Source organism: Triticum aestivum, chromosome 2B (assembly GCF_018294505.1).
Source record: "Triticum aestivum cultivar Chinese Spring chromosome 2B, IWGSC CS RefSeq v2.1, whole genome shotgun sequence".
NCBI lineage: Eukaryota > Viridiplantae > Streptophyta > Magnoliopsida > Poales > Poaceae > Triticum > Triticum aestivum.
In genome coordinates this window covers 785,106,659-785,119,429 of record NC_057798.1, presented here as the reverse complement: position 1 = coordinate 785,119,429, position 12,771 = coordinate 785,106,659, and the positions used below count along the sequence as shown (strand labels likewise).

The 12,771-nt window shown below is 39.0% G+C and overlaps 2 protein-coding genes across 2 annotated transcripts; both read right to left on the bottom strand.

Annotated features, from left to right (window-relative positions):
* Window positions 1–5,120: 5,120 nt before the first annotated feature.
* LOC123047397 (uncharacterized) lies at window positions 5,121–7,456 on the bottom strand. The gene is made up of 3 exons (XM_044470938.1): window positions 7,074–7,456; window positions 6,323–6,362; window positions 5,121–5,740 (listed from the first exon to the last, which is right to left on the bottom strand). The coding sequence occupies exons 1-3, from the start codon at window positions 7,408–7,410 to the stop codon at window positions 5,737–5,739; spliced, it is 381 nt and encodes a 126-aa protein (XP_044326873.1). The 5' UTR covers window positions 7,411–7,456; the 3' UTR covers window positions 5,121–5,736.
* A 714-nt stretch (window positions 7,457–8,170) lies between these two features.
* On the bottom strand, window positions 8,171–9,540 carry LOC123047396 (uncharacterized). The gene is made up of 3 exons (XM_044470937.1): window positions 9,321–9,540; window positions 8,638–9,017; window positions 8,171–8,501 (listed from the first exon to the last, which is right to left on the bottom strand). The coding sequence occupies exons 1-2, from the start codon at window positions 9,449–9,451 to the stop codon at window positions 8,648–8,650; spliced, it is 501 nt and encodes a 166-aa protein (XP_044326872.1). The 5' UTR covers window positions 9,452–9,540; the 3' UTR covers window positions 8,171–8,501; window positions 8,638–8,647.
* Between the last annotated feature and the right edge of the window lie 3,231 nt (window positions 9,541–12,771).

Genomic DNA, 12,771 nt, shown 5'->3' with positions numbered 1-12,771 from the left:
GCTTGAACCAGTCATCATACTTTGTAACGACTTTTGCAATGGTTAGAAAAAGACTTGTGTGCATCTGAAAGCGCCGAGTAAATTACTTCTCCGGATAGGTTAGATTTGGAGCAAAGTAGTCTCTTATGATCTTGGCATGACCATCCGCTCTATCACGGTTAATGTGTATGCGGCTAAACTGTGATCCTCTCCTAGGCATTGAATATCATCATTGAAAATCATGCCTAAAACAGTTTCGAAGTCTCCGTCATCTTCTTCCTCTTTGAATGACGATGAGTCCTCGAAGACCATCTCTGTCAACCTCTTCATCTATAATTCAAATGGCTTGGTTCAATCCAAACGGCTCGGTTCAAAAGGAAACGAACGAAAAACTCACCTAGGCAATACACTAAACACTTGCACTATGGTGGTGATGCACCGGCCAGCGTGGGAGTGACCTGCAACGGCGCGCAAGCAAGGTCAGATGCGGCGGCCGCTAAAGAGGAAGAAAATAAGAAGCAATCCGATGAGTCAGTAATGGTGACGGCGGCGGCATTTCACCTTGATTCCGGCCGCGGTGACGAGGGTGGAACGGGTTCGGCGTCGTACAGAAGAGTGGCGAGGGCCAAGGGAGGCAACGAAGTAGCGGCGGGGCCAACGGGCGGTCGCCGACGAAGAGGCAGCGGTGGAGGGAGAGGCGAGAGTTTTTCCTCCGAGCGGTAGCGTCAGAGTAAATTTAGGGACGGGATAGGCGCGGGAGGATAAATTATCTTCCGCTATTCGGTTTAGGGATCGGTTAGGTGCCGGCTAAAGGAGAAAAACCGAAATTATCCTCCTCTAACACCGAATAGGGGATCAGTTAGAAATGCCCTACACGTGCATGTTTTCGTTAATTAGCATGAATTGGTGCATCATGCCTACATGTGACGTGTATATCTGCACAACCATTCCGATTAAGTGAATGTTTTCTCACTTTTTTGACTAGATGATGGTACAGGTTGCATTCCGTAATTTTATATTAAGACATGTAATCCATGTTAGTTTGAAACAAAAAACATGTAGTTGGATAGAAAAATCAGATACTAAAAAAGAACCATGTTCACACATACTATAATTTTAACTATTCTCATAAAAATCCAAATTATTTTAGTGCCGTTAGAAATGACTAGCAAAAGGACCTGGCCCGTGCATTGTTACAGGTGAAAAAAATAAATCATAATCTCCAAGGACCATGATCACATTTTACTGCATCACCGAGATACATTATCACTCTCAATTCCATGAAATCACGAACATTTTTTAAACTCGTGAACATATTTGAAATCATGAACATTTTTCAATTCATGTACACTTTTACAAATTTTCGACCATTTTCTAAAATCAAGCACATTTTTGAATTTGTGAACATTTTATACTATTTGCAAACATTTTCTTAAAATTGTGAACATTTTGTTAACATTTTTTCTTGAATCGGCGAACATTTTTAGAATCGACAAACATTGTTTTGGAAATTGGTGGAACAAAATTTAAAATTCATGAAATTTTTTTGATTTAACGAACATTGTTTTAAATGCATGATCATTTTTTGAATCAGCGGACATTTTATGAATGAATAAACTATTTTGTAAGTCATGAAGTTTTAGAATTTTTAGGATATTTTTCCATTCATGAACTTATTTTGAATTGGTAAAATTATGTTCAATTTCATTAAAATTTTCTAATACATGAACTTAAAAAATAATGAATATTTTTTATTCCCCAGACATTTGTTTTCAAAATTTTGAATATTTTTTGAATAAGCAAACATTTTTTTATAAAATCGTGAATATTATTTGAATCAACAAACATTTTATGATTTACTAAACATTTTATTTTAAAATTATCATTTTCTAATTTTTGAATTTTTTGGAACTCCCACATTATTTAAATTAGAAAAATAGAAAATAGAAAAGAAAAAAACTTTAAAATAGGCCGCCTGGACATGGGCTTCCCCGAACAGAAGTGATGTGTCTTCTCCCAGCGTGCAAAACGCAATACAGGAGGTCCCTACTGCATGGGCCGGCCCAGGTTGGGGATTCCCCTGTGTGAAACGTTTTGTTATCACTTATAGGTGGCATTGATGGGTAATATTTTGCAAATTTGAGGAAAATTTCCATGACGTACCGCAAGAAGAAATAGCCCATTTATTATTATTAGGTATAAATAGATTGCATGAAATGCTTCTCAACACTAATTTAGAATTCCTGTCGAACAACAAGGTTTGAACAAACTCAAAAGAAATAAGATATCTAGGAGATAATATCCGTCTACACAAATTTTGTACCATATATAGATACTTGGGAGAAAATACCATTTTACACAGTTTAAGATTTGGTACTAATATGTTTCTTTCCATCTATATTGATCCTTACCATTTATTTCCAAATAACTAGTGGAACCTGTCAAAGTGGAAACACAATATTAGTGCAGTCTTTTGAACCGAGCCTTCGTGGTTTATAAAGTTTTTGCAAAACAAGTTCTATACAACTGAAGTTAAGACAAGTTCTATAGATCTAGAAATTAGACACATGATATCGTTGAACTTGTCCCTTTCAAGTTGTACTATAAGAGTATATTTGTTATGTGCGGATTTGCCATGGACCATGAAGTTTACAAACGGGACCCGGCCCACTAGTTCTTTAGTCATAGATTGAGGCGTTAAGTTTTATATCTCTGAAGTATATCATAAAATTGGTAAGAGTATACATGTCTAAAAGACAACTTTCGAGGGATAAACCCTAAATCCTAAATCATAAACCCTAACCTCTAAAAAACCTAAGCCCTAAACCTTAAACTCTAAACACTAAACCCTTAAAATTCCAAACCCTAAAGGCTAGACCTTATACCCTAAACCCTAGACTAAACAAAGAACCCTTACCTAAACCCTCAACCCCAATCCTAAAACCCTAAATCCTTACCCAAGCCCTAAGCCTTAAACCCTAAAAAGCCTAATCATAAACCCTTGACACTAAAAGATAACCAATATCAAAGAAGAACATATAGTGTCAATCAGTCTTACATGGATAATTGTAGAAAATAGAAGTTTGCAACACCAATGTATTAAAAAGTATGACGGTTGAAGAATTAAACAAGACTAAAGAAGAGCATATACTATAAAGTAGTCTTATTTATAACCCTAAAAATGCTAAACCGTAAATCTTAACCAAAATCCATAAGCCCTAATCCCTAACTCGAATGTATTAAAAGTGCCACTTGCTAATAGTTAGGTAAAAATTCAAGAAATTAATGTAGGTAAGAACAACTTTTAGCACAATATGGTGCTATAGCAAATTCTGGCGAGCACCTCAAAGATAAGAGAAACCCTAAATCAATACTTCAAAATCAATGGAACCAAGTTTTCAGTTGATGAACTTAGGTTTGACCAACTTTGGCAGATCATAAAATTACGACAAAGCAAGTTCTGTAAGCCTGAACTTAGGACGTGTTTTATCGATCTAGAAGTTTGACTTTGGGAATTTTACAATACATGATAGCTTTGGTAAGACTATAAGTGTGGAGTCGACATGATTATGACATAAGTGCTACTATGGGGATCCAAAACAATTAAATTTGGTGTATCATTGTTCATGAATAAATATTATCTATATCTATATCTATATCTATATCTATATCTATACTACTTATAGTGTACCAGTTTTGAATTGGGCATGATCATCAATCCTAGCCATTCGTGTGCTAAATCCAACGACTGAAAAGAGTGGGATTCGCAGTGAACAGTACATCGTTGCTCCATCCACAATGTTCCAGAACGATCCCCTCATCCTTCTCAAAATAAGTGGCCTATACTGATTCCTCTTGGCCCATGTTGCCGTTTGAGGACGTGTTGAGCCCAAAAAAGATGGTTTCGTTGAGGAAAGATACAGTAAAGTTATACTCTCTCCGTCCCACAATATAAAACATTTTTGGCAACCAATTTTATGAATTATTTTCTTTCTTAACAAATTGCGGGGATTACATATATTAACTCCTACTATTTTATAATGTATTTTCTTTCTGCATCCGTACATAAACAATATTTTCTTTTTGCCTTGAATCTATGGGCAAGTCTATGTTTTTTTTCTACCAAAAAATCACTCCATAATAATGTTAAAACGTGCGTTGCATGTGCATACATACTAGCATTATAGTAGAAGACCATATTTCGAAGGATGCATTATGTTCCGATGGTAGCGAGCGCGATGCACACTCGACATACCACGAGGAGTGTAGGTACATCACGAACATATCATGGGTGCGGTTTCACGATAGTGAGAGGAATTGCACGGTCGGAAACTCTTGTTCAACAAGTTTAACATATGAGAAACTCTGTTTTCGCTTAGTTTTTTTTACCGTAAAGCTTAGTTCTAACCGAGATTTTGCAATTTAGAAAATGGGGAAAACTTATTTTTTTGTTATACAAAATTGGGGATACTTCTAAACACATTTTACATTGAAGAATTTAATCTTACCAACTTAAATAACGAAAAAGTTATATCTATGTGATAGATTTGACCAAGTTTTGTAGGTTGGAACTTAGTTCAAACCAAGTTTTGAACCGCATGACTTATTTTGACCAAGTGTTGCAATTTGGAAAAAGTTATAAACTTAAATTTTGTATTATACCTAATTTAGGAATTTTCAAGCTTACCAAGTTTGATGACAAATAACTTGTATCTATGTGACAGATTTGACCAAGTTTTGTAGTACCTCAGGAATTTAGTTCAAACAGAATAATTCTGCCAAATGGCACTCCGGCGCAGTTTCACAATCATGAGAGGAATCGAACGGCCAGAAACTCTATTTTAAGCAAGTTTTACGTATAAGAAACTTATTAATGTTGGCTTAGTTTTTTTTACCATGAAATAAAGTTCTGACCAAGATATGCAATTTTAAAAGTATAAAAATCTTAAATTTTTATTATATATAATTGATGGCATTTTTAACACATTTTATATTGATCAGCAATTTAATTTTAACAACTTTGGTAACGAAGTAGTTATATCTACATGATATTCTTTATCAAGTTTTGTAGGTTGGAACTTTGTTTGAATCAAGTTTTGTAACGCGGAATATTTGACCAAGGGTTGCAATTGTGGAAAAAAAATTGTATTATACATAATTGAGAAATTTTTCAACTTTTCCAAGTTTGATGACAAAAAACTTGTAACTACGTAATAGATTTGACCAAGTTATGTACTCGAGAAACTTAGTTGAAACAGAAAAAATGGCGGCCACGGTCGTGCAAGCACCCTCTAGCGTGTGCCGTCCCACGCAGTCGACCCCCGGCCGATATCCGCGCGCTCCAGCTGCAGGCTCCCCGGACGGCAGCCGGAGAAAGTTGGACACGGCGCCGTTGGATGCTCACGGTGGGCACACTGCAGGAGCACGGCATCAGGGGCCGTCCAAGGCGAGGAGACTGGTGCAGCTCCAGCCCCAGCTCCTGCCAGACGGCACACAGGCGAGAGCAAACTGTTGGTTGCCGGCAAGGATTAGACTGATTTAGCCTAATCGAATTTGTAGGTCTAGCTTGCCGTAGAATCCTGTACATGGACCTGCTTGGGCTAGCTTCGTTCAGATTGATCCAGTCATGTACCCCAGTCAGACTCAGAAACTCGGTGATGTAGCTGCACCCATGTACCAGAGTAAACCATTGTAACAACGTTTTCCCGTTAGTTTCATGATGATGATGTGAAGCCGCGACTTCCTTGAAACCTGTCATCATCTGAAATGACAATAAATACCTCAAAACAGCCCTTCAGGACCAAAAATGTTAAGACTGATGGCAACAGCTATTTGGTTCCTGTGACAGTTCAGTCTTCCTAGGATACAGACAGTTTCTTCCTGGATTGGCAAATGATCAAACAATTGCAAAATACCAAGAAAAGAACAGAAGCATGCGAATGGACCGGTGAGAAGAACATAGGCTTTAATAAACTTATTCATTAAAACGAAGGTTCATTACATCATGCCCGCACATCAACATAATTTAACTGAAATAAAGCAAGGGGGCACTTCAAGTCTTGACACAACCCCAGCAGAAAGATACGTGAAAGTAAAATGCATGTCCCAGTTACAGGAAAGAATAAGCAACCACCAAACCTGATTATATGTTACATCAACACAAAGCACAAAATTACACATTCAGATGTCTACACCTGCCAGTTCAACCACAGATTCAACAACACAAACTTCTATAATCCAATTACCAATGTGAATTTTCCTAAGATGTAAAATGCAAAACATGCCATGGAACCTCAAATTTACCATTGACAGTAATTGTAAATCACTGAAGAGAGAAAAATACCTCATGGCATACTTGAGCAACATGTATAATCCCAAATCTCCTATTGTGAAGGAGAAGAAATGATTTAGGGTTAGTAAGCATGTGTATGTTCAAAAACATCACAAAAAAGATAATCTACCTAACAAAAATTACGCAGGTGCAGTCATCTCGAATTTCAACTTATTCAGGACAGAAGTTCTATTTTTTATTCCTAAAAAGGAAGTTCTATTAATCTATTTTCAAAACCTTGTTTGTCTATGTTATATGAGAAGAATATGGAACAAAATGTAAAAGATAGACAATCTCAAAGGAGCCATGGATCATTTTTTTTCTGTTGGCATTAAGTGTAGCCTCAGTGGTCAGGCATTCTCTACAGAAGTTGTTGTCATGGTTTCACTTGTCCTGAAGATGAATTTGGTTTTTCTATCTCGTTTATTTATGATTTCCTGCCAGGAAATCCTCTAGTTGCCTTTGTGGATCAGCATCGTGCTGACACACTGTGTGACCCATCTCTGCATTTTGTGACCCATCCAAGGTAATGATAGGTAAGCTTGCCCAGTTTGTTTTCTGTTATGTTGAATGTAAATAATCAACATGGCCTATCAATTTGGTAAGTAATTGTGCATATATAGCATGCAGCTGATGGCGTTGCAACATGAGCTCGCATGTACAACTACAGTGCTGAAAGTGAAGACTTCAAAACTCAAGGTATGATGAGCGAATTGTTCTAGTGTTTCAAAGGCGCATATCAACAAACAGCCTGAACACGCACCACAAAAACATGACCAAGCAGCACGTCCTGGCGCCCAAACTGCAGCAGGTTCAACACCATGGGCAAACATCCATAGTAGGCATGAACTAGAACCACACGAGCAGACGAACGGATGCGGGAAGTGCAGGGACGCTGGATGGTTAAGTGGGAGGAAACAGCGGCAGAAGGGGAATATGAGAACAGAACTGCAGGGAAAAGGGAAGCTCAGAGCTTCAGTGGCAGCATGAGCACAAGATACTGAAGCGAGGCGGAGAGGAGAGCATACCTCAGGGTCGACGACCAGCCAGGCAAGAACACAACGAGCCGAGCATGCAGACTGACAGATCCACCTGCTCATGACCAAGAAGAAAGAACAGGTGTGAGAAACCAAATGCAAAACTGAAGAACAGTGAAGAAATCCGACAGGCAAATACCTTAGGCCACACCATGGAGCCACCAAACCCAGACCTACTACATGGAGGCCTCGACAGCAAAACTGACCAACCGTTAAATAAGCAGAGAACTATAGTCGATGACCTACAAAGAGCTGCTGAATAATCATACAACTGTGCAAGATGAATGGTACTTTGCTAGTTTACTTTAGCCAGCTCACAGAAGACCTGGATGGAGCAACTAATGAGTTGGTTGCAGAGGCATGGTTCAGAAAATATTTGAGTTATCACATTGCATTGATGCCCTCAACTGTGTGTACATACTTTGAGACCATACTTTATGCTACATATATATCGTACTCGGCTACATCTCAGTCTTGGCAGCAAAGCCAATTGTATAACCCAATGACTGGAGAAGAGCATTGATGAAACCAGACAAAGGAAGATATCAACGTTCTCGGCAAGGTGTACTCTTACCATAGAGAAACCACTTACCATATGTCTGCACATCAGTTGGAGCCTGATCAGTATGAGAACTCGGTGCGTGGGCTTCTGAAGTTTAAGCTCAAATTTTCATGAACATGGTGGGCAAGGGTCAGTGCATGTACAATATATCGCTGACTTGGTGCTGTGCGCTGCCAAGATGTTCAGTGAGTTTCTTCCAACCTTGCTGCATACCTTAATCGAGAAAATATAATTCGGAACAGAAGCATGCGAATGGAGCCGTGAGGAGAACATATATGCTTTAATAAACTTATTCATTAAAACAAAAGTTCATTACATCATGCCCGCACATCAACATAATTTTACTGAAATAAAGCAAGAGGGCACATCAAGTCTTGACACAACCCCAGCAGAAACAGACAATAAGACTGAAAAATAAACAGACTAACACCAGCTAACCGGCCATCAAACCAGACACACTTCCTTTCCAGTGGTACAAATCCTATTTGGCACCAAAGCAGAGCCCATCCTTGTGGTATGCTGAAAGATTGCTGCTTTTGTTGTCCAGAGATTAGAATACAACTGAATCCCCATGTATAAATGTTTATTTCCCCTGTGTATAAGCAGATAAACCACAATCAGGTCTACTAGGAAAGATGTTACATGTGCATAAAAGTACAAGTGTTCTAGCCACCATAAGAATGCATTAATACGAGCAACATAATATTTGACGAAAAGAAAATGCATACCTTTCTCTTTTCAGTTCTCGGTGACATAGAGGCTCATGAGGTACATGAAGCAGGATATGCCGACTAACAGGACTAGCTTTTCTATAATCCACAAGGTATTGGTACGAGTTCCTTTTTTCCCGAGGAAGTTCTTCTTCTGTTCACCATCCATCAACTCAACTGGGGGAGTATTTTTCTCTTGTGCCCGACGGAGGATATTGAGTTTGAAATCAGCAATCAGTTGATCCTGTAGACTCTCAGGTAGATGCGGGTACACTTTGTTCATCAGCTCTGCAAAAGCTTCCTTAACTCTAGTGTCAGTAATCAGATCATCAGTCTTAAGAGCTTGTGCACACTTCACTGCCTCAGCCAACACTTTGGTTAAATTCTCTGGATTATCTCTAAAAGGAAAAAGAACAAACAGTCAGCTTCCTTAACATATTTGTAGGCTCAAAAAAGAAAAGAAAGAAACATGGAGGCTTGGTTCCTCAAATCGGGCAAAGTTATGAAGAAGTGATTGGATCAGTAAACCCAATCACAGCACAAAAGACCTATACAGATGAAGCAACCGCGGATCAGAAAACCTGGGCCTCAGAGCTACTCCAGGATCAACTGACGGCTGACGAGTGGACGAATCAGGAGGCGAGCTATTCCCTATATAGATTATGCAACCAACCATCAAGACCTATATACATCAGGAGTACCTTCTTATTGATGGCTGACGAGTGGACGAATCACCATGAGACGCCGGCGGCTTGTGGATGGAGGCGAGCGCGTTGTCGCGTGAGGCCGGGCCATCGGAGAGGCTCGGCGGCGGCGGCGGCGGCGGCGGCATGGTTGACTCGGGAGGATTGAGGGAGGAATTGTGCGAGATGAGGGATTTGGGGAACGAACACGGACCGCCCGCCCTGTGTGTGTGTCATGGACGGTCTCCTAGTGCTTTGGGCTCTTTAACTATGGCCCGCGGGCAGCACATTATGGGCCTGGTGGAGGACCAAACATTTTTTCTAATAATGTGAAAATATAAGATGAAAACATATTTTTTAGTAGATGACCCGTTTGTTATCCCTGTAAATTTGAAAACTCAGTAATAAATTAAAGCCTTTTAACCCTACAGAACTAAACATTTTTCTAATGTGAACATTTTATAATATGCGATGAACATATTTTTAAGTACACTGAACTATTTTTAAACTCATACTGAACAACTTTTACAAATGTATATTTTCAAATAGCGTTTATAAAATTCATGTATAATTTTATAAATTCCTCTCATTTTACAAAAATTGTAAAAACAAACTGAAATTCAGAAAACAATTGAATATCTAACACTTTTTAAAATGTGTGAATGGTTTTAAAATTTTAGAACTCCTGTCTGAATTCCGAGAATATTTTTTGACTTCGCGAATTTTATTTGAAATCCAAATGTTTTTTTTAAATAATGAAAAATTAAACAGAAGAGGAAAGGAAGCGACAAAAGTTGGCCCCAGAATTAGCCGGCCAATGGCCGTCGCTTCCTTTTTTTTCAAATTTGTAACTATTTTTCAAATTCATACACAAATAAATTTCATGAATTCAATAGGTATTACGAATTCTGCAGGCACCTAGAGCGCCTCGCTTTACCTCCCCATGTAAATGAGCTAGGCCCGATGCGGGACAACACATGCCGCCACACTTTTCTTTATATTTCAATAAAAAAATACATGCCAAAACTTACTTTACGTAAAGTTTCAAAATTCTACAACTCGTTAAAAAATGTGAATGCAGTGTTCAAACAATGTTCGTGACATTTAGAAAATGTTCCCACGTTTCACAAAAATCCACGTGAAATTTTTAAGAATTGTTTATACAATGTAGAAATGTTCGCATAATTCAAAAAATTGTTTCACACCATTCAAAAGGATGTACGGGGACCTTCAAAAAGATGTTCATGACTTTCAAAAAAATTGTTCTTGGCATTTTTTTGCCAAGGAAAGTTCACGTTGTTGAAAAGGATGTTTTATATCATTCAAAAAATGTTCGACGTCTACTTGAAAAAATGTTCAGCACATATTGAAAACATTATATATAAAAATGTTATAATGTGTTTGAAAAACGTTAAACGTATATATAAAAAGTGTTCCTGGTGTTTACGAAAAATATACAATGTGTATGAAAAGGAGTGGACATCAAAACATATACTCCCTCATTTCCTAAATATAAGTCTTTTTAGATATTTTAATATGGACTACATATGGAGCAAAATGTGTGAATATACATTGTAAAGTATGTCTATATACATCCGTATGTATTCCATATTGAAATCTCTAAAAGAATTTATATTTAGAAATGGAGGGAGTATTTGAAAGTGAACTCGGCGTAGCTCGGATGGTTAGTTCCCTTGCGGTAGAACCAGGCCACTGCTAATAACCCATAAGTATATGGATCGTTTGGAACCTTTTTGATCAATAAGAGTATCAAACCCAACGAGAAGCTAAAGGTAAGATTTATATTCTTTTCAAGTTCTATCGATCACTGATACAAACTCTATGCACGCTAACGTTTGTTTTATCTAGAACAAGAATAAAATTACTTTGCAAGAATAAAACCAGGAGAACTTTGCAATATAATAAAAGTTAGTTGTTGTTTAAACTTTTTGGAGAATGATTACAAAGATTTATCCATAGGCAATTGAATATGACGCATGTGATATTTATCATATACATGAGGGAGAGGCATAACCAAATTAAACATCCAATTACACGAGTGACTACACACATAACATTTGCACACACCAAAATAATAATTACATGCATAATAAACTAGGGGAAATGATCATCAAATCATCTACTTGTTGTGACGACGCTTGCCATTGATATTCTTTCGGCTGGATCCCTCGCCATTTTGGGGAAGGAGTCACTTCCTCATGTCAACGATCCGTCTATACATCTCGTAGCTCGTGTACGCCACCTTGGCCGTGTACACGACGTGATCTTCGTCCAGTTTCTTCATCCAGGCCGAGTGGCAGGCAAGCTTGTCCTCGTTGCAGCATCCTTCATGTCTCTGTAGTAGGGGTCGATGGTAGTCCCAGCGAGGTGAACCAGTGAGTCCTTCTCGTGCTTCTTGCTGCCCTACATCTTGTATTGGCCCTGGATGTCGACAAGATTCTGGCAGGAGATGCCCGAATTCTTAAGCACCTTTACATCGTTGGTGGTGTCCACCATAGTGAACCTGTAGTGGGGGTTGTTGACAAACCTGGCGAAATGCTCGCAAGGCCTTGTGGCTAGTCAGTACTGATAGACGAGGACGTGATAGTGCACACACATCTGGGCAACGACGACCTTCTAAAGATACCCGACACGAGCGCGGGTGTACTCAAGGTTGAACCCGACCACTTTGTACTTCTCCACAACAAGCAACACATTCATAGTGTGGATGGAGTTCTCCACCCATATCAGGTTGTTGGTGTACAACACCGAGAGCTCCATGAACTTTCTGTAGGTGTCCACTACGACATGCATGGTGAACCGCCGCTCGTCGTCCGCAGGCACTGTGAGCGCCATTGGAGCCACAGAGGATACCCTCTCTGTATTTGTCATCGTGGGTGTGCTTCTTATAAAATTGGGGCACGGTCGAAAGGTTGAAGAGACACAAGAGTTTAATGGCTGATGTAATAAATGGGGGCCGAACAGTTTGTAATCGTCACATCTTGTCACCGTGTTCCCAGCAGAGGATCCCAGTGCACGCTTGAGCACCCCACACGCGTTTAGTTTGACCACACATGGTCTTGAAAAGGCGCCAAATGTAACATTGGTGAGCCTGTTTCCACACAATCGCGCAGGTTACCATGCATAACCATGCAATCTTCCCTCCCGGCTTTGTTTGGCCACGTGTCGGCTCGAAGAGGGGCCAATCGACAGGGGAAACACATTCGAGAATGGTACTCCTATCGTTCCCTTATATAAGGCCACAAACTCAAATTACAGGTACCAAGATAAAATTAATGAATGCTTTGCGAGCCTATTTTTCTTTTCGTTAACTGGCATCATTAATACTCCATATGCATGCAAGGAAGGAATGAGAAGGAACTAGCTGAGTGTCAATATGACTACATGTATGCAAGTATTAAACAAGTTGCTAATACGAGGAAACATCATTACTTTTTGCCTTGATTAC

Bases quoted from the DNA above. Each gene is read 5' to 3' on its own strand.
- LOC123047397 (XM_044470938.1), bottom strand. From the start codon at position 7,410: ATGAGCAGGTGGATCTGTCAGTCTGCATGCTCGGCTCGTTGTGTTCTT. The intron at 6,363-7,073 runs GTGCGTGTTCAG...CCTTCACAATAG, and splicing joins TGCTTGGTCATGTTTTTGTG to GAGATTTGGGATTATACATG.
- LOC123047396 (XM_044470937.1), bottom strand. From the start codon at position 9,451: ATGCCGCCGCCGCCGCCGCCGCCGCCGAGCCTCTCCGATGGCCCGGCC. The intron at 9,018-9,320 runs GTACTCCTGATG...TTTTCCTTTTAG, and splicing joins CGTCAGCCATCAATAAGAAG to AGATAATCCAGAGAATTTAA.